This window comes from Sabethes cyaneus, chromosome 1 (assembly GCF_943734655.1).
Source record: "Sabethes cyaneus chromosome 1, idSabCyanKW18_F2, whole genome shotgun sequence".
Lineage (NCBI taxonomy): Eukaryota > Metazoa > Arthropoda > Insecta > Diptera > Culicidae > Sabethes > Sabethes cyaneus.
In genome coordinates this window covers 48,446,517-48,468,005 of record NC_071353.1, presented here as the reverse complement: position 1 = coordinate 48,468,005, position 21,489 = coordinate 48,446,517, and the positions used below count along the sequence as shown (strand labels likewise).

Genomic DNA, 21,489 nt, shown 5'->3' with positions numbered 1-21,489 from the left:
ACATGTCGATCATAACCGAACCCGCAACGGATCCGTGATTTCCGAGCGCTGAATTGTGCGGGCTCTGGAAAGTGAAAGCTCTGCTGCTCGCTAGTTATTATTTGCACATCAAATTTGTTATTACAGCAAGCCCCTGGAAGCCACAAACTGCGGCGGCGCTCTCGTTGTAGCGCAGCAGTTTTTCATTACCGAACAGCCTCATATCCCCGTGTGGCGCTGTTCGCCATTCGGTATCAAAACAAAATTTGCGATCGTAAAGGGAGGTCTCTGCTCTCGTTCCAAGCTGGTGAATTGCGAAAAAGCGAACTCTTCGGTTGCATGCATATTTGTCCGAATAGTGTGACACAGGCGGCTGCGTTGTTGTGCTCGAGCGTGGAATATGGCAAAGAGACTTGCCGTCGTTACAGCGTTTTTATGACGCAACGAACCCGGTCGATCGCTTCTTGCATGATCGAATGGGATTCATTTGGTTTAAGTTTTTTTTTCTTCTTCTTCTTCTTCAATACTTGCTCGTTTTGGAAAAACCAGCTTCTAGATGAATACCAAAGTGACATAATGCCGCACCGATCATGTCACCCAGCATCGGTTACGCGATCTGCTGTCGAGGGGTTCGAAAATGATCGGTTCGTGTGTTATTTTGCCGAGCTTCGCTCGATCGCCTTCGCTAGCTAGACTACCAGGTTGATCTACTTTCAAAATGCGCCTTCGAATCGAACTTGATTGGCAAGCAACAACACTGAGGACGATGACAGCGGTAAAGAGTCAAAGAGACAGACGAGTTGAAGCAGCGCCAGCGGGCTTCAAGTTGAAGGCTAATGAGACAAGGCGTCGTCGAACACTCTCGAACACATGCACTACTTGCACTCGATGGCTGTCAGGCCAAGTTCGTGGCAAGATCAACGCTGAAATCTAAACACGTAGTCGCGTCCGCAGCTGCTCATTAGACCTATCGGAGCTGGTTTGGTATGATTTACAACTGCGTCGATCAGCGACATTTGATCGCAACGATGTCACTCCGGTAGGCTCTTCCAAGCCATCCGGCATAATTAAGGTTTCCTGGTCGAGTTTCGCTTCAGTTAATAAGTGTTTACATCCTCATTAACCTAGTTCATTAAATGAAGCATTGACACACATTCCATGGAATTGAATTTAACCCTTAATCTAGCTTTGAAATAATTGTTACCGTTGTTTCCATTCCAAACAGTCTTCCAACACGTTATTTGTTGAATGAAAAACTCACCTTCTTAGTGGAGGTTAACGCCGCTGTCATCTAGCATGTTTCACGAAGCCCTGTTTTGACGTTCCGCATCGTGCATCTTTATTGTCAAGCAATCTAATGTGGAAATGTACTGTACATTCATATTAAATGGAAGGCAACACAGCTAGAACATTGAGACATTTTCTTCCGCACGTCAGCAACGTCGCGCGGAATAAAATATGTTATGGACCGGAGCTGCTGTTCTCACCGGGCCAGAGCCGTACCTACTTACGTTTTGTATGAGAGTCCGAAGAGTCAACGGTTGTGTACATACTTATTTATTGCTTCAACTACCGGATCCGGCAGTCTGGTGGGAACTCCGCTAGCTAGATGGGAACGGCACATCTGGCAGACACTGTTATCGTCTTCTGAACTGTTTTTAGAGATGTTAAGCGGAAGCGCTGAATTGTGCAGTACATTTTCATCATATCACCAGATGGCATTATGCAGGCAGAATGCCATTCAACGCGGCGGCACCAGTGGAGGTGCTCTGCGAGATGAAAATTTGTTCCTAATTAGGATATTTACTTGCACCTTGCCTGGCAACAGCATTTCGACGCAAACAAACGGTGCTGTGCTTTGTCTGTGCCAGTTCGCTCCTGTAATCCTGGGCACGCTGTAATCACTTACTGCATGATTGAATGGAATGTAGCATGAACTATCGAAACAACTGTTCCGTAAAATTAAACCCCAACCTTGAATTGAGATGTGGTTTGTAGTAAAGTTTCACAAACATTGTATAAAGGATGTTGTATTTCAAAACAAGTATGCTAGTTTAGCTGCTAATTAGTTGGGTCGATAAAGTCTCAAATGTTTTGTTTTCGTTACCACTATAATTTAATTCTAAAAATTGCCCAATTAATGAGGGCTATGTATCCGAATAATTCAACAATCAATAATCGGTTTTCACAGCTCACAGATTCAAGCTATCAAGCCATGCGCGGAAGTCGGGACTTAAATCCACAATTTCAAACTAATTCGGAATTTGGACTAATTTGAACTTGAAGTTTTACTTCAAACCGGGCATGGGCACGAAATTAGACACGAAGTGAACGTCTTACTTTCTCACACGTTTTACGTTGTATTCATATTTTCCGTTTTTACTCGTTTTGATGCCCCGTTTTTCCCTTTTGTCTGTCACGTTTATTCTATTTTTGGCTCTCTTATTTCCTTTTTCTCTCCGGTTGTCTTTTTTTAGCACCCAGTTTTCGCTTGCACTCTTTCGTTTTACCACTTTCTTTAGTTCCTCTGGTTGGTTTATCTTTTCTTATTTTTCTGTCCCATTTTTCCATAGTTTGTCCCATTTTTCTCCTTTTATATCCCGTTTGACCACTTTTTCCTGTTTTACTTGCTTCAGCTATTGGGTTTCTTTTTTTCACTCGATATTCTTCTTTCCTTTTTTGATTTCTCTAGTTTTATGCTCCACATTCCACATTTCTCTTCTTTTATGTTCCATATTCCCTTCCTTGTCACGTTTTCGCTTTTTTCTCTTGGTTTTTTGCTTTTCTCTGCCCGCTGTCTCCAGTTTCTCTTTTCCTATATAGCCCTTTTTCTGAGTCCTGATTGTCCTTTGCTTCGCTTCGCTTTTTTTCGTTTTTTTCTGGTTTCCAGGGCCGTTTTTCCTGTTTTTCTGTCTCATTTTTTATAATTTTTTCCGTTTTATGCTTTTTAAATTCTCTTCTATTCCGTTTAAGTTTTTTCTCTGTTCCGTTTTACCTCTTATTATGTCCTGCTTTTCCTCATTTTCTGTTCCGTTCTGTTTTACTTTTCCAGTTTATTCCTTTTGTCTTCCGTTTTCATTTTTTCTCTCCATTTTTTTCTTTTTCTGTTCCGTTTTTCCTCTTTTTCTGTTCTGATTTCTCCATTTTCCTGTTCCTCAATTTTCTCGTTTTACTTTTCTTCTTTTCTTCTCCTTTTTTTCCTCTTTTGTCCCACTTTTCTCCTTTTATATCCAGCTTATCCTCATTTTCTTTCTCGTTTTCTTAATGGTTTCACCTGTTTTGCTCTCTTTTTTCTACTTTGCTCTTCTATTTTTTTCGGTCCAGTATGCTCGTTTTTTGTCACGTTTCCCTCCTTTCATCTCCCCTTTCTGATATTTTCCAATTTCTATTCTCTTTATGACCGGTTATTACTCCTATTATGTCACAGTTTTATTTCGATTTTTTTGCCCAATTTTTGTAACGTTCTTCATGCTCTTTTCCATTTTTTCTCCTTCTGTTAGTTTTCCTTTTGTAACATTTCCTACGAAACTGTTGGCTCCATGAAATTAAGTTTTGTAATTAGGTAAATATTCAGGGAAAACGAGTTTTTCAGCCATAACTCAGAAACGACAAAAAATGTTACGACATCAAAATTTCATCAGTTCAGTTAAGCAGTCAAGTCTGGCAGTCCGGTTGAGCAGTCGAGTCGAGCAGTTCAACCGAGTATTTCAGTCGAGCACTCGAGTTAACTAGTCGAGTCAAGCAGTTGATTCGAGCAGTCGAATCGATCGGTTTTTACGAGCGGTCAAGTCGACCAGTTAATTCGAGCGGTCGAGTCTAGCAGCTTAGTCAAGCAGTTGATTCGAGCACTTGAGTCGTGCAGTCCAGTCGAGCAATTGATTCGAGTGATCGAGTCGAGCAGTTAAGTGAAGCAGTTAAATTGAGTCGAGCAGTCGAGTCAAGCAGTCAAGTGAAGCAGCCGAGGCGAGCAGCTGAGTCGAGCAGATGTGTGTCAAGCAGTTGATTAAATCATTTTTGGTCTATGTTAAGGGGTTATATACAGTTGGCAGAGACTTCAAAAAGTCGATTTTTCTAGAGTTTGACTAATTAAAGTGAAAATTTGTATACATCGGTGTAATCGGGGGGAACCTTCGATTAATCTCTAGAATATATCCTTAGCCAACTCGTGTCCGAATTTGAAATGATTCTGTTCAGCCGCTTTCGAGAAATCTTGCTCGCCGACTTTCAAAATACAGGATGAACACGCGTTCAAAGTTTCGCGTTCCTTCGTCAATCGCTTTAACGCGTCGTTATAAATATGCGTATAACTTCGTTAATATTTGACGGATTGGCAGGAAATTTTCTATGTGCATACATATATATAATATTTTTTTAATATATTATATTGTGTACATTACGATCATGATAAAACCAGAAATTTTTTTGAAAATTCTAATTGTATATAACCCCTTAAATCAGACCGGACCAAGTCGCAAAATTAAAAAAAAAAGAGTTAACGACAGCAAATGATTAAGAATTTCCTTAGCTACATTTTGCTCTAATCAGATTACATAAATGTGGCAAACAGCCAGAGATATGAAACGATTTCGAACGAATGATAGCTATAATCTATACAGAGTAGCAAACTTTGACTTAGTTTTTCTCGAAATCAGATTTGTGTCACTTGGTCCGGTCTGACTTAACACCGACTATTTATGAATCGATTGGTATGCGAACCAACCAAATCTGTTCTGAATTGGAAGAGCTTTTATCGGTCATCGGCTTGGATCTAAATCCCTGTGGTAAGACGTAGTTCTACGTCAAAAGCTTTGTGATCAAACGTCTTTTTTATTTAAAAACTTGGTCCTTCTTTATCGACTGACTTTGCAACCAGCTGTTGGAGTACAAGACAATTACTCGGCTAGTGCAACCCTAGTACAGTTGTTACAAACTAGTTGTGGCAACCAATATGTGACTCATTTCAGTCATAAATGAGTTGCTGCAACTAAAAGTGCCAAATGTGTGGTAATTCAGCCAAGATTCGAACAGTTAGCTGTTCGGTACTGTATTGGTATTTTCCACCATCACTTAACCTTAAATTGGACTTTAAAATAGAAATGAATTGTTTTTTTGGACTTGAAACTGGATTTGAAGTTGGACTTGGCAATGAACAAAAAAATTAGACCAACCTCGTGTTTTTTATTCTTGACCTTGAAATGCGGTCAAGCATATTTATTAATATTTTTTGAAAGGGTGGTTCTACAATTGATGAAGGGACGGTAGGGGAAGTTATGAATTTTTTTTTGGAATGGAGGGAAAAGAGCGGACAGGCAAGGGGGGGGGGGATTATTGGAAGCTTCGCTTAACAAGTAGTCGTTGTGACTCCTACCTTTTTGTCCAATGCTGGAAGGTGCAAGGGTGGAACCAAGCTATAATCTGAGATTATGGGTTCGAAATTGAGCTTGTATTAGGCTTGAAACTAAACTTGAAATTTAATTTATAGCTGGACTTCAAACTTCAAACTAAGAAATTAATTAAATTTTACAGCGACACTTGCCCAATGTACTCCAGCCTGGGCCGCTAGTGATTCCACACAATACCAGAGCACTTTGAGGTTAGCTGAAAATAAAACAAAACTCATTTATCAGCCGCTATCAATTTAATCACTACGGCCTTACTTTTGATAACCTCTCTTCAGTAAACAATCAATGATCAAGCAGTATTACAGTAACAACTCTAAATCCGCTTGGGTTTACTTGAATTTTATAAAGGTTTCATAGTGATATTCACCCTTATTCTTGTTTTCGTTCGAATGACATTCGTTCGAAAGTTAAGCCGAATCGTATTCTTGTTTTCGTTCGAATCAATTCGAACGTTCGAACGCCCCTTCTGTTTCCTCATACGAAAAGGAAAATAGTGCTTCCCGATTCGTTCGAAGCGAACTATTCGTACGCATCCAGGATACGGCCGTAAACAAGATTAACCACTACCTCTGGATTTCTCATGGTATTACGCAATACTAAGATGACACATGTCAGAAAATACTTATAGCTAGCTATAAAACCATAACAAAACTGCTGATAAAGCCAGTTTATTTTAGTTGCTTATATTGCCATCATAAAACGAGTTGGCATCTCTTATAAACTTAATCTAAGTGGGGTGTAGCAATACAATATGGCGTTCCAATTACTTGACTGAAGTTATTGGAGCGTCTTAATAGAATACAAGTTCGAAAACAGACACTGATGAAGGCTGCAAGTCGTAGGTAGGCGAAATACGTATCTATCGCGAATAAATATAAATAGTATAATTTAATTGGGGAAGTTTTCTGTTTTATTAAATTTCAGGCATGCGGTTACTTGTCGAACAGCAATAAATCTGATAGTTTTATAGAGCTATTAATATGTTAACATTATAACCAAACAGATTTATTAACATATTTATGAAGAATATTGGAGTTCAATATTGAAAGCGTTTTTTAAGGCAAGGGCATATTGCCATACTCAAGTATTATTTTTAGTCCGCAAACAAACAGCCATCAAAGCAAGGTGTAAGTTGCAGAAAAAGTTTAAACTAAATCAAATTGATCTGACAGCAAAACTTTACCTTTTCTGCTAATATATATTTGCTGATTAAGCTTTTTACTAGAGCAAGCTTTCTAGCTTGCTTATAGCTTTCGCGAGCAAAGCGAAAAATTTCATCAAATTATGGCAGTGGCTGTCAAATAGCGAAAAGAATAGTCGGTTTTATTGCTGCTTTCAGCAGAATGTGATGACACTACTTGAGTTTATAAAATGATACTTAAGGAGGTTATTGTTAAACCTTACTGAAGAGCGGGCCACTTGGTCGGAAGGCAGTTTTATAGTGGCCCTCAGAAAGTTGTAGTGGAGCCCATAGTTTTATTAGCGGTTTTATGAGATTGGTCATGAAAAGCACTGCCCAACCAGAAACTTAAATTTCATTACGATCTTTTAGAGGTTGTCACGACCAATTTCATCAAACCGCTAATAAAATTACGATCTTCACTAGAACCTTCTGATGACCGCTATGAAACTTCCTTCCGACCAAGAGGCCCGCTCTTCAAAAGGCTTTTACAATCTCTTAAGGAGTCAAGCCATAAGCTGAAGTGGGTTTATTACGCTCTGCTGAAAGTAATAAAAGTAATAAAACCGGCAATGCTTTTCGCTGCTTGTCTAATGAAGCTTTTGCCTTTGTTCGGCAAAGCTATAAAGCATAGCGCTTGCTGCCTAAAAAGGGAAATCGCCCAGACAGCTTTATCAGCGTGAAAATATATTGTCGTCAGAAAAGGCAAAGTTTCACTGTCAGATCATCTTGATCGATTTAATTTACAGCGGCCATAATAAAATATCCGAACGAATATATAATAAATTTTCACCAGTTTCCGTAGTTGTGCAGCATATGTGCGTTAAATTTTATCATGTATATTGGAATGATAAGTGGCTTATCTTTTCCAATTTTTGATCTAGATCTTTTAAAAACTTTACAAGCTTATTTCGCTGAAAAGTCACCCTTCTGAAGGCGGTGATGAATGGCAACCGGAACCGATATCAACCAGAAAATAGTTTATCAGCTAATCTGCCGAGAAGAGCCGTGGTTGTGCATTTGGAGACGATTGGCAAGCAGAAACTTTCATCGGAACAAACAATTACTTCGCTTCGCCGGCGGACCGTAATTGCGGCCTAAATTTTACGCCATTGTGGTCTGCCGTCACTCGTCGCAGTGTCTCCGGTGGCTCGATAGAGCCAGTGCCATTTCTACTGCATACCGTGGCGGCACACCGCGCGCTGTTCGTTACCCAACATATGTGCATTCTGCACCGGCAAGCAACCCAACAACGAACGGTGTACTCAACTAGCTACTTACACTAATTAACATCGTTGGGCAACTCTTTGCTACCATATTAGCGCTCTCCTGCCGAACGATTGAGTCACTGTACACAGATGGTGGCTGAAAATAACACAAATATCTGTCAAACGTGGTCGGAGCCTTTCTAACCGAGCGCGCGAGTACGACAAAGCCGGACCGCAGACGCACACACGGCCTGCTGATATTTTTGCGGTCCGTCATTTATTTATCAACGCGCGGGCCGATGCACGCATTTGGCCTACTAACCGACCACTGCCGATTGACCATGACGATATGGACAGAAACTCGTTTGGCCACTGTTTACCGATGGACCCACCCGGGGTACGCCTGCTCGCTCGCTGTTTACACGGTGCGTACGCCGTCAAACTGGATTACCCTGCTGTGCTGTGGCCAGTCCGCTTCAGCATCCGAAATAATTACCACGAGAAGAGAGATTGAAAACAAAAACACAGCTCTGCCATTCAAATAAAAGTGAAATTCGCCCTTCGCTGTTCCCTCCCCCCAACACTAGTTCGCTATGACGCAAGCCGGGAGTCAGAAAAACCGAAATCAGATCTACATTCCTGCTCTCGGAGTGGCACATTATTCCGAAAAGAAATTCACGAGGAAAGCAAACGCGAAAAAAAAACTCGCTCCAATCTAGGCCTCGGCAAGGAAGATTGAGCAACGGAACAGCATCGCATAGCACCAACGCCAGACCAGCTACGATCCCGTCGGCACGGCACAAGAATACCTCTGTGCGTCTCTCTGATCGAGGCCGCCACTCGCTTGCGTTACATAATCCTTGACGTTTTCGCACCCTACCTGTAGGCGATGCGATGATGCCGGCACGTTGGATGTCATCGCATAATAAAATTAATAATAAACTGACATAATCCGTTGAATTTTCGTCGTGGCATTATGCGTATACGGAACAAAGGCACCTAATGGATCTGATTTGTTTCTATTCGCTGGTTTCTTAATTCGTGCCAGCGGCGAATGCAACAGCGAGACGAGCCGCTGCAAAGTTTGTTTTTGGCGTCGTGCACGACGGCGACGACGACGACGAGTTGGAGTTGAATCAGTGGAGCCGTACTGTACTGTATAGAGTAGGCCTTGCATAATATTCCCGCCTTTGTGGGTCGTACTCGGCAAACCGCACCGCCCAGCCCCGTCGTGTGTTCCCTTTTGTGGAAGACACCGAAGGTAGGCGGGCGGTTTCGTTTGGGATTGCCGTTGCATGCCAAACTTGGCGACAATGTGGCAAGATCCGACCTTCGCAGATTATGCTTTTCTTTTCATCAAATCGAGTAGTCCATGAGAGGTGTGGCGACGGTGGTGGGGTTTTTGCGGCACAAGTGGGTGGGAAAATGACATTACGTCGTTGCTTCAGTGTGGTTCAGCTAGGTTTTTTTTCCTCGTGCGCTCTTTTCGCGGTTCTGATCGGTGAGCGACGGAGGCGACCGAGCGAGCATATGCTATTTTTCCGGTTTGGTTTTGTAGGATGTGGATTTTTTTTTCATACGTCGAAGATGAGTGACAGAAAATGTGTGTACTTTTATATGATTGAAAGTAAACAGTTCATTATTTACTCGACGAAGTTCACTAGCATAAGTGGTTCTTTTGAATCGGAATCCGTAATACTAGAGCAAGTTCGATCGTTTTAGGACGAGATGCTAAGTTCCACTTTGTTATGTAACTCGCTTTTTATGTTGCGGAAGCGGAAGCAAAATGTAAATCTTTTCTTGAAACGAGAAGGATATTTCCGTTTACTTGAGATTGTAGAATAAATTGAGTTTCAAAAAAAAATTGTCCAATTCATCACAAAAAATCAGCACAATAAAACATTAACCCGAGGCAAGTAAATCGAATATAAAGTGCCCTCAATTCTTTGGTGCTCTACTACAAGTTTCTTATTTTGTCACATGGCTAACCTATCGTAAAAAGCAAATTATTTTCCTCACACCGTTGTTTATAAGTGAGGAAAGCCGGCTTTCGGAGGAATAATCTCGAAAGATGAAATACAATGTGTAGTATAACGTACGACGAAAGAAAATTTAGTTTAAGTACTATCGTTATAATTTTACACACTGCTTTTTTTTGCAAGTCTGTCTCCATCTCTCATCTCAACGGGGTTTCCATAGATAAAAACGCCGCGAAATATTTATACGGTGCATGCGTTGCAAAATTGATCAATTTCAACCAAATTGCTAGCTACAATAAACTATAATTGATTTTTCCAACAGAAAATAGCAGTCGAAACAACCAGAATGCGAAATATAACTATTTCGTGCGTCTCTCAGTCGTGGCTGAATTTAACCCACCAGCCAGCACCCTCCTCCTTCCCAGGAGCCGGTGCCGAATCGTTAACCAATCGTTCGCACAAACTGTTTTTATTGTTGCAGCTAGCTGCTGCTGCTGCTGCTGGCTGTTGCACAAGAACCTTTTCTCTTTCAATTTTAATAAATCGACCAAAATCCATCCATCGACCGCCTACACACTGGCACACTGCCTGTGCTGGTTTGTTTGCAATTTTCGCCGGCCTTTCAAGCGCTAAATTGAGCAATTTCGTGCCAGCGTGCTTTTTTTTGCTTCTTTGTTCGCTAGCGGCACGATCGGCCGGCAAAGCCCGGCAAACAATCAATAACATGTGTTAACAAACAGCAAATTGCAGCACAAAAACAAGCGTCAATCGATTTGCTCTAATAAACGAAAGAATTTTGCACTTTTTGCTTCGATACAAAACCAGTTCAGTCGGGGGTCGGCCGTTAGGCGCAGTGCATTTCATAATTATCTGATAAGTGCTGGTTACTATTTCATTTCCGCAATGCAAGCTCTGGAACGCTCGTTAAAAATCCATAAACTATCGCTCCCGTTTTGACCCAAACTAGTTAGCATTCGAATGTTGTAAAAAAAAATCATTGGTAAAACATCTTCATTAGTAGATGTTTGTCGTTTGATAAAAATAATGAAATATTTTGATCAAATGCTCGGTATCAATGCCGAAGATTTCAACCACAAGCTACGAACCGCGCGTATTTGAGCTCGGTGGATGTTTGCTGGAAAGCTAATACAAAATGAAATTGATTCCTTGCTTGAACCTACTGGAAAGCAGTGAGTACATTCATCAAATCAGATGCTGTTGTTTACCTACTGCCAATCGCTCCTCAGGCTACCTAATGAGTTGACAACACGTCTGTGCTGTGTTGTTGTAATTTTGTGAGCACTCAATCTAACGCCAGATGCACCATATTTAGTACTTGCTAACAATCAGCAGGACGTTTTACACGAGAAAAAAATACGGTAATCGATGGAATGTTAATCTGTTTACAGTTTTGATTGAGCTCCATCGATATGACTATTGGTGTGTTTTATGTTTCGAAGCTCTGGACACGGGTATTATTAACTATTAATTTGAATATTAATTAAATATTAACACCAAGTCATCAGCACCGTTCCCTGCGTGCTAGCTGTGTTGTGCAGTCATAAGCGGTGAAACACTGTAAGCAGGATGTGGGCGTCGATCGGGCGTCAGCAAAGGTGGAGTGCAAGTGGTGCGCGACAATTAGACCTGCAGCAGATTGGCTTTCGTGTTTATAGTCTCAGACAATATTGTTGCCGTTGTCGGAGTACAAACACTGGAACCAACGCACGGCCCGGAACCAGCCGAGACGAGAGATGTGCTGTATGTGCTTTCTGCTGCAAAAACTGGCAAGTTTTCTACACAAGATCGTTCTCGAAGCACTTCACACCATGCGTCCCCACGGATGCAATTTAGAGGCGAATTTCCGCTCCTTTCTTGCCGCTACTGAAACGCTGTACAGCAGCCAGCCAGCCATCCAGTGCAAGTGCTTGTTTCCCGGACGACGACAACGACGACGACGACGACGTTGGCTGCGATGTCTGTGGGGGGCAAATATATGCACACTATTATGAAGCTTTTGCTCTCTTCTCGAGGAGGAAACGAATTTTACATTATAGGTCGTCCCACGTCGCCGATAGCATCCACAATTTCCTCCCTAGGTCCTTCGTTTCGTCGTTGAGTGCAGCAGCAACAGCAGCGCTGGTGCACCGACGAACGATGATGGCAGCAGCGGGAGCCAGCGCACATTCCTATGCTCACCATTTTGATTACATGCCCCAACGCTCCCATTGTTTGAGGTTCATTGATGTATTCGGATGGGTGCGCGGAATATGGGGGACATCGTCAGGTTTCCGCAAAAGTAAAGTTGGTTTTGTAATGCAAATTGTGAGCCTCCTCAATGGATCCCCGTAAAAATTAAAATGAGACGCGCCAATAAAGAGGCTACCGGCACCAGGTGCGGTTTGTGCGGGGGCTTCCCGCATCAGTTCCGATTCGGTAAAGGTCGGTACGGTGACGGAAATGGCAGCGGGCAGCAAACCGGTTTGCTGGTTGCAACGTCGGAAATGGCCTTTGCTCGTTCCGATGAGGAAAGTGATATCAACAACAAGCTGATTGTTGTCAATTTTGTTTCTCTGATTTATTATTTCTGAGCCAATTTATCCAATCATAAGTAATAAAAATTAGTAATTAGTATTTGACTGTTGTATTACATTCCTACCATATGGAGTTCCACAAGGCAGTCTGCTGCGACCATTATCATTTTTTGTGAATGGAATATGTGTCATACTCGACTCTGAAAAATTTTTACATGCTGATGATCTTAAAATCTTTCTAATAATTTCATCATCCCTCAATTGCGATGTATTTCAAGCTAACATACGCCCTTTCTTGCATTGATGTCCCGTGATGTCCGGTATGGAAAGGTCAAAATATTAAAATACAATGTTAACTCGGAACATCTCACTTACATACCAAGCGAGAGATACTCAGTTGATGGAACTAGTTCATGAATTCAGACTAATTCTTCTTGCTACCGTTCTACCAAATTAAACGGTTCTAGCATCCTCGTCAACAGTGCGCGTCTAACGGGTTCGGGGTCTGCCTCGTAGTCGACGGCCTTTGTCTTGCTCTCTGCTGAATATTGTTTTCGCTGGTCTTTCATCCGGCATCACTGCTACGTGACCAGCTCACTGTAGCCTGCCGTGATTTATTTGCCTCACAATAGTTCGTGGTTCATCCGCCACACTTCATTTCCTGATACGCTACCAAGCAGCCGCCAACTAAGTAGAGAGCAACTAAACCCCAGCGTTGAACATTGCAGTTATGATATAGCCATCAACTAGGTGAACCATTAAACTGCATTTTTAAATATTTGCACACGAGGGCAGAATCAACCTAAACTTAGTCGAATCCGTTTTCAATGCAGCCCAGAGTGTTTTCTCCCAAATCATTCTCCATCGATTCTCGCACAATTGCGAACGGATTTGTGGGAAGTTATCAAGCTCGCCGAAGGACGCTCAACGACGAATCAAACATTTACACTCCAGCAGTTATTCCGAAAAGATCGTAAATGCGGAATTCCCACGCACCATTAGTTCATCGATTTCAAAGCTGCGTATGATACAATCGACCGCAAACCGTTAATGAAAATCACTGACGACGACGACGATGACGCTTTTTCCACAAGCGGATTATACGAATAAAGCTACGGTGGATATATTTGAGGTGGATTGCCGAGCTCATTCGAATCCCGCAGGAGATTTCGTCAATGAAATGGTAGGCTGCTATTCAACATAGCGCTACAGGGTGTTATAAACTGAGTGGAACTTCAGCAAATTAGTCAATTCGCCCATTTTTTCGATTACAAGAATATTTCCTACAGAACATCAGTGCCGGTGTGGCTGTACAGTGCACTGCACTAAAGCGCGAAGCAGAGAAGATAGGGTTGAAGATAAATACGTTCAAAACAAAAGGGTAGATGCTGGCCGAGGTGACCAATGCCGCTTAGGCAGCAGTGTTATGATCAACGAACACGAGTTGGAGGCTGTTGATGAATTTGACTAATTTGGTTTACTGATAAAGGCGGACAATAACGGTAGCCGTGAGATTCAGAGGCGTATTATCAGCGGAGGTTGGGCTTCATACGCTTGGGCTTGAACCGTTTAGTTGGTTTCGAGGAACAAGTCAGTCGTCGTATGTTCGAATCTAGGTTAGGCGGTGCTGCTTGTAAGATTCAGTAGGTTTGTTGTACCATCCCCGTAACTGTCCTAACTTTAATAGCCGGCGGTGAAGTCTGTCGATAAAGAAGGGTCAGGTCTTAGAAAAGACGTTTAAACCCAAGGCTTTGTTTTACTTTTTGGGTTTCATACGCAGGTGCGGTCAAACAGACTAAGCCTCCGTACAAAATGTACCATGTACATGACGTTCGTTAAACCGGCTGCTTTTTTATTCACTTGTATTGACTCTATACGCGGACATGACGTAAGCTCTTTTTTGGAAAGGGAAAAAGTGTTTGATACGAAGAATGATTAATTGAATGAACTGGAAAATTTCGAGTTGTGCAATGGGAGGTGGGTCTCGCACCCACACTCTTTCGGTTGGTACCCGAATGTTTTACTAACTAAACTACTGCCGCCCGTTATAATAAATAGTCTAATACCTAGTTTGGTTTTATTCTCCGAATCAATCATACTACATTCTAACCACACACACCATTTGCGACGATATTAGTTTTTTATGACTACTCTTTGTTTCTATCGCTGAAAAAATAGACTGTTATTCACTCGATCAGTGCGATAGAAACAGGCAATGCGATGCCGACCGTAGTCGTCGCAAGAGAAGTGTACGGTGCGAATGTAGAATGAAAGAATTGAGAATAAAACCAAATTAGCTTATTGGAATACCTAGTATAACAGATGGCAGTAGTTTCGTCAATAAAACATTCGGGTACCAACCAAAAGAGCATAGACGCGAGTCCCACCTTCCATTGCACAACCCAATATATTTTTGGTTCATCCAATTAATCATAGTTCGTATCAAACAATTCCTCCCTTTTCAAAAAAGCATTAAACAGGTTGTTCTCTACGAGCTTAGGACGTGAACAATGTTCGAACCGGACCTGCGCGTGCTCAGAGTTTTCAAGTGACGAGTGCTAAGAACGATCTTCGGCAGCATACTGGGAAACGGAATATGGAACCGGATGATGAACCGTCAACACGTTTAGCTCTGCGGTGAAGCCAATATTCAAATTGTGACTAAATCTAGACGGATACGGTAAGATTATGTTTCAAGAATGCCGGACAATTAACCTGCGAAGATGACGTTTGTTTCAACTACTTCCTACTGGATAGGAACATGACGATCGGGAGCATATCCAGCAAGATTGTTAATCCGGGAGCTTCAAAATACGCAGGCCTCACGGTCCGACATGGTTTGGAATCGAACAAACTCACTGACCCATGAACAAATATTTTAATGGTAAGGGGCAGTGCCCTAGCGTGCTGCTAGCCAAACTGATCAATCATCACCCCATCAAGGACGCCACCAAGCAACAAATTTAGTTTTATTACGTTCCTCTACCCAAGTAACAATTGTAAGTTTTACGACCTATTTCATAAAACCACTAATAAAACTATGGGCTCTAACAGAACTCTAACAGGCCCACTCTTTAGAAGGTTTTTATAACCTCTTTAAGAATCAGGTTATAAACTTAAGTTTGATAGTCTACAGAAAGTAGTAGTAACACCGGCTATGCATTTTGCCGCTTGATGGCAACCGCCAAAATCTAATGAAGTTTTTCGCTTTGTTCGACAAAGCTATAAAGCATGAAGCTTACTGTAGAAAAATCACCCAGAAAATATGTAGCCGTGAGCAGAAAAGGTAAAGTTCTAGTGTCAGGTCATCCTAATCGATTTGATTTACAGTGACCATAATAAAAAATCATTATTTTCTTATTTCAATTAATGCTTTTCGGTAAACAATCCGAATTATAATACATTTTTCAGCAATTTCCGGATTTGTGCAGCATATGCGCATTAAACTTTATTGTGCATATTGGAATGATAATTGGCTACAGTTAACGCGCCATCAATTTTTTGTAATTTTTGAAAACCAATTGTTTAAACAAAACTACCTGAAATAATATGTATTCGCGACAGATGCTTATTTCGCATACGACTTGCAGGCTCCATCACCACTACTTGAGCCGCTAACGTGAAGTAGGATGGATTACCTACGTTTAAATCGACCAATTGTGGTCGTGTTGAAGTTGTCGTCATCGAGATGCTTCATAGTAATAGGCTACCAAAACACGGTTTAGTATGCAGTCAATTGCACCTACCAGGATCTCGTCATTTACGATGATCAACGGTAAGGTCGATAGCCTTACCTTGCACTGGCGAATAGCTGGGAATCCCTTGCGTCGCAAATCGCCCAAAAAAATTTTACAAAAAATCGATGAATACCGAGTTCATTGACTCGCTCCAGAATAACCCAAGCAGCACAATTTTAGCACTGTTAGTTGCATAAACTTATTTATGACTAGAATTAGTCAAATATCGTTTGCCATAACTATTTTAAAACAACTCTGTCAGTATGAGAATGAAGGAATGTAATAGTATGATACCATACAAGATATTCCGACATAAAATTCTGTCCGTGGCTATCGGAGAACTGCATTGACTTTCTCCTGTATCCGATCTACGATTACTTTGCACAGAGATTCTAGAGCGCTAAATAGTGATATGAAGCCTCATGAGCTTTTTCACACAATCAAATCGCTGTTGTCGGAGATCTATACTTATATAGATCTATACTTATACTGCTTCCAGTCGGTTGGAATTATCGCTGCGTCCCAGATATCACAGAATAATTGGCGAAACATTCATGTGTTTGCATAGCTGTTTCGATCTCTTTTAGAGATGGGATCTTGGAGCAGACGCGAGTGATGCGTTGCTCCCTTAGTGGATTTTAACTTTAACTCAGAAGTCGTTACTCTTCAAAGTACACAGCTGAATTCCATTGTTAGATTCCATTGTAAATAGAAAAAGAAGTTTAGAAGTTTCAGGATTTTAACCGATCCTTTTGTTCTACTACCAAACCACCGCGCATTCAAATTTACATCGTCCGTTTAATGGTGGCATACGAACGCCATGCCCAACCAACCAGGAACTAGTAGTACGTTCAGTCATACCTCCGATTGTACACCACAATGAATGCGTTCTGATTTTTTTTTACATTTTAGTTTCGATCAAGTTTCCTTTACCGTTCGGGGCTGCGAATAACTGTAAACCAGTTAAAAATACTACAAAAAACAACCACTTCATGTGCATGGAAGATGTCAGTGGTTTTGCTTGCGTTGGACCGACGAACTTCTCTGTGGGTAGCCGCTATGAAGACAAAAAGAGAAACGAAAAAATACGTCACCTTATGTTCCCAGTCAGTTCCCAGTTTACACTCTTTAATACGAACACAAAGCGGGAGAACGACTATTGGCTTCTCTTGAGAGGGCCACATGGATTGTTGGCGGTAGTCTTCGCAAGCGGTAGATTGACTGGATTCAAAAAACAGTCAAATGATCGTTTTGAGTTGCAAACTGCATGCCGAAAGCGTACGCATTCACGTAGTCACAGTCAACTTGCGATCCCTTTTCGAGCCCTAGAACTGCACGAAAGATTTTCTCCTTTCTCCCCGGGACATCGCGATCGAATGAATGCCGTGGAACGTGCTGCTCGAGCCAAAGATGCTGATAGGTAATATGCCAGCAAAATGTGGCCAAACGGAATGGAGTTTTAAAATCAAATATGTTCTGACCGCAAGGTTTGTCATTCAGTTGCTTTATGCACGGTTTGATTTTTAAGCCTCCGATGATGGGTTCCTTTAACAATCAGAATTCATCGTTCTTTGTATTGATGACCCAATCTACGTTCGTTTGTGACTTTTTAGTTAAATTTTTGAACTCATAAAGATCTCCACCACCAATTCTCAACAATAGAAGTATAATATTCCAGCAAAATGAGACTCGTTTTTTTACATCAAACAACAAACAATTGAAAAAGCTAATTTAGGAAAATAGTTCCTGTGATTGTTGAATTTATGCACAAATTTATCGCATACGTGTTGATTGACACTTTCTAAAAATGATAGATAAAGATTTCTAGGAAAAAAAAGCTACCCCCAGGATATGAAACCGTGGACTTGTTGTGAACAAAATGCAGTCATTATTTTCTCCATTTAGTCCATTTTATTACACTTTCTTCGCCATTGGCCCTCAGTTCGTAAAATTTGCTCTCCAAGCAATATCCCTGCATGCCGTATTTAGTTTTTTTTCCTTTTTCGGTTCGACAGTTTACACCCGAAGAAAGTTTTTGCAGTTAATTAAGGGGGTACTGAAATAAGCTTAATGATTACAACGAGGCTTTCGCTGTAATCATCATTAACACGTCAGTTTAATGGAAATCAGTCAACCAATTACCGTTCCGTCGCATGTAAACCAGCTGCTAATTTTGCTCCCGCTCATAATGGCCATATCCTGCCAATGACACCGATTCAGGTAGTCGTCACTCACCCGCTCGTGTAGACCAAATGCACCCGATGACAGATAGAGACCGGTTGAATTTCCATTTCTTTTTTTCGCTTTTATTGATTGACATTTTATTCGATCACTGATGGCCGTAACCATTCGAGTGTGGTGTACGGGAATGGGGGATTACTATGTGAACAGAGATAAAATTGAAGTGCCCGCCCGGAGGGAAATTAGGGCAGGGTGTAAAATTTCATTGTTTTCGATTTGATCAGTTCCAAACGCGAAACAGGCACCGCTGAGCGGAGATGGAAAATTTTCCGAAGCCACACTACTTGCTGCCTAGCTCTGCTTCTTTTCATTTTTCCTGCTCGGCAAAATAGGTATGGAGTGATCATAATCGATGCCAGATTAACGCTTTGAAGATAATAGTATTTATTCGTGAACGATTTAGCTCCGTACAGCTCTCGTTTTATACATAAGACCGGAAGAAGATCAGAACGAACGAACCCTTCCGTGGAATGGCTCGGAAAGTAGGAAGCTTCCTTTGTACCATACAGGAGATTATCTTTGCTATTGCTTATTTGTAATATCGTGCATTATCTTTACCCTAACCATCAAATTCAAAACTGATATTCCACCTTTCATCCCTATCCGCTCCGCTTCACTCACCTGCCCACGAACTGGCATACAAAAGCTGCTTTTCTTTTGTGTAATAGCGTTGCCAAAAGGTGAATGCTATATTATATCAACTTTCAGTGATTCTGTCTCTCGCCCGGAGAGTGCAACTACAGCCATACTTGTTGTATGTGTCGTGGAACGTATCGTGCGCTAAGGTTACGGATACTTCACCCGTGTGCCTTCTGCTGGGAGGGGGAGGAAAAGGCAAACACCGACAACGCGTTGTGTTTCTCTGATGCTCGACCGGCTGATGTTGTACCGAGGTTCCGTTTCCAGCAGGACGACGTCGATAAGTTTCGAAACCCATGCAGCGAACAATCCCCTTCTAACTGGAAGCAACATTTCGATACACTCCTCGGTGTTGTTGAAAACTGGAGCAAGATCGAAGTCACTTTTTATACAAAGCAGCTTTGGCATTCGATAGTTTTTGCCTTTGCAGCTTTTGTGGTAGGCCTCTCTGGCAGATAGGGTGGGATTATCTTATTTATTTACAAATCAGTTTAAATAGACTGTACGCTTCTTGTCTGTGGATCTAATAAATTCCACACTCATTAGCCTGCACTCAATTTCAACTGAATAATCTCCGATTTTCATGACAATACCATGGCACTTTGTCAACTGCCTAGGATTATTCCATCTATCAACTGAATCACTCAAATTGCTGTTAAGCTTTATGTTCACCCTAGGCCCACAGAACAAACTACCCCGGGAAAAGCTTCCCTTTCAAACGCCGCAACACTGAACGGAAAGGCATCTACTAGGAGAGTTCAATTTATCGTTCACGTTTTCCACCGTTCCGCGTACCAGCCGTTCCACCCTAGTGAGAGGAACAGACTTCTCGCCGGGTGTGTTATGTCTGGAAGGGATTTGGTGCATTATAAATTTGATTTTATTATTAGCTTTCCTTCTCGTTCCTCGCTTTGGCAGCACGAGAAACCTGCCTTTTAGCCTAGTTTTCCCGGAGTCTCCGCCTCTTTTGGGCCCACGAAAAAAAAAATTTGTACTTGCACATTGCACAAGGCGCGGCATTGCAGCTGCCATGCCGGGCTTGATGAAATTTTTAGCGTTTTGTTCTAGGACGGAGAACGGACAAAGTTTCCAGCACACCTAGAAGAAACAATTACTTCACGGTTGGTGGCAACAGGCGGTGAGTCATTATCTGCAAAGCATATGACTCAGTGGATTGAAACGTCGGTTCGTGCCGAAATGAAAAGTTTCACCACCGCCCGTTCTCCGCTCTAGGATTGTTTGCTTCGATTATGCCGCGGCGCGGCGACTCTAAATCAGCACCATCGTCTCTAATTACCAGTTATCTTCACCGCAAATCAGTAGAATTAGACTGAAGAATCGGAACACAGAGTAAAAGATGAATTTTAGACTTTCACAAATTACGCTTGATGTAGCACGCCATTTGTTTTACCGGTGAGCTGAGATAACAAGAGTTCACCGAATAACCTCGACGGGAATCAATCATTTCCGCCATCCGCATGTACCTTTAGCATCGGGCGGCGGTTCACGGGCACTGAGTTCAATTTAACGCGGGCTTAACCGCGGTGGGGTGGAAGCGCGAGGCGTAAAATCTCCTGTCGCGGTGGGAATGGGCCGGGCGGACGTTATCAGGCGCACTTGAGCAATAATTCCACGCTTCGTTTACCACTTCCTTATCGTCGATCAACAGCTTCATCAGAATATTGTGAAAGCTTTGCCGGATGGTTTTGATGCACGCCACGGTCGGTACGTCAGCGCCCTGGCCTGTTTGATGCCTTCTTTACTATCCCGGGGGAGGTAAAGATTTGCGACAGTCCATCGGATAGGGAAGGTCATTTCGCACCCGCGTCGCGGTAAAAGTTGCGTATCAGGAAAACGGAAATGGAAAGGCGATAAAAGCGAGAAAAAAAGATAAAATCTGACAATCAACCGATTTTTTCCTTGAGTGGAGTTTACAGTTTTAATAAAACTTTCGCGGGGGTCTACTTTCAGCACACTTTTTTTGCAACCTGAGTATCTTAGTTTACGAGTTTGATATTTTAACTAACATTTTGCGTTTGTTTTTTCTTCCCGTTTCGACCATTAGCCATGGCCCAGGAGAGCTTCAAATGCCCGGACGATTTCGGCTTCTACCCACATCACACATCCTGCGACAAATATTGGAAATGTGACAATAACGTGGCTGAGCTGAAAACCTGCGGAAACGGTCTGGCCTTCGATGCGACAGATTCCAAATATCTGACAGAGAACTGTGATTACCTGCACAACGTGGATTGTGGTGACCGTACACAGCTAGGTAATTAGATCCGGATCACATTCGTAATCCTTACAATGAATATCTTTAGCCTCGTACCAGCAGCGGGAGGCTGGCCCCTAGGGTGACCACGGCTGGGATAGCGGGGAGTGATAAAATCATTGGAAGCTTAGGGAAAACCATGTTTTTGACTGGGATTCACCTCTGAAGCCATCACTTCAAGGCGACTGATAACTCGATTTGTGTCTTGTAAATATTTGAGTGATATGCAGATTTGCTTTGCTATTGAATATTTACCATCTCTCTCCCAAAATCCGAACAAATATTTGGAAAGTGGAGTTCATGATTTGACTGTAC

The 21,489-nt window shown here is 42.0% G+C and overlaps 1 protein-coding gene across 2 annotated transcripts in view; it reads left to right on the top strand.

Moving 5' to 3' along the window:
- Positions 1 to 21,489, top strand: part of LOC128737507 (protein obstructor-E) — a 64,540-nt gene that overhangs the window by 20,410 nt on the left and 22,641 nt on the right. For both annotated transcript variants that reach the window (XM_053832171.1, XM_053832163.1), the window contains exon 2: positions 20,965 to 21,174. In XM_053832171.1, coding sequence (XP_053688146.1) covers positions 20,965 to 21,174 — 210 coding nt within the window. The remainder of the gene's footprint in view (positions 1 to 20,964; positions 21,175 to 21,489) is intronic.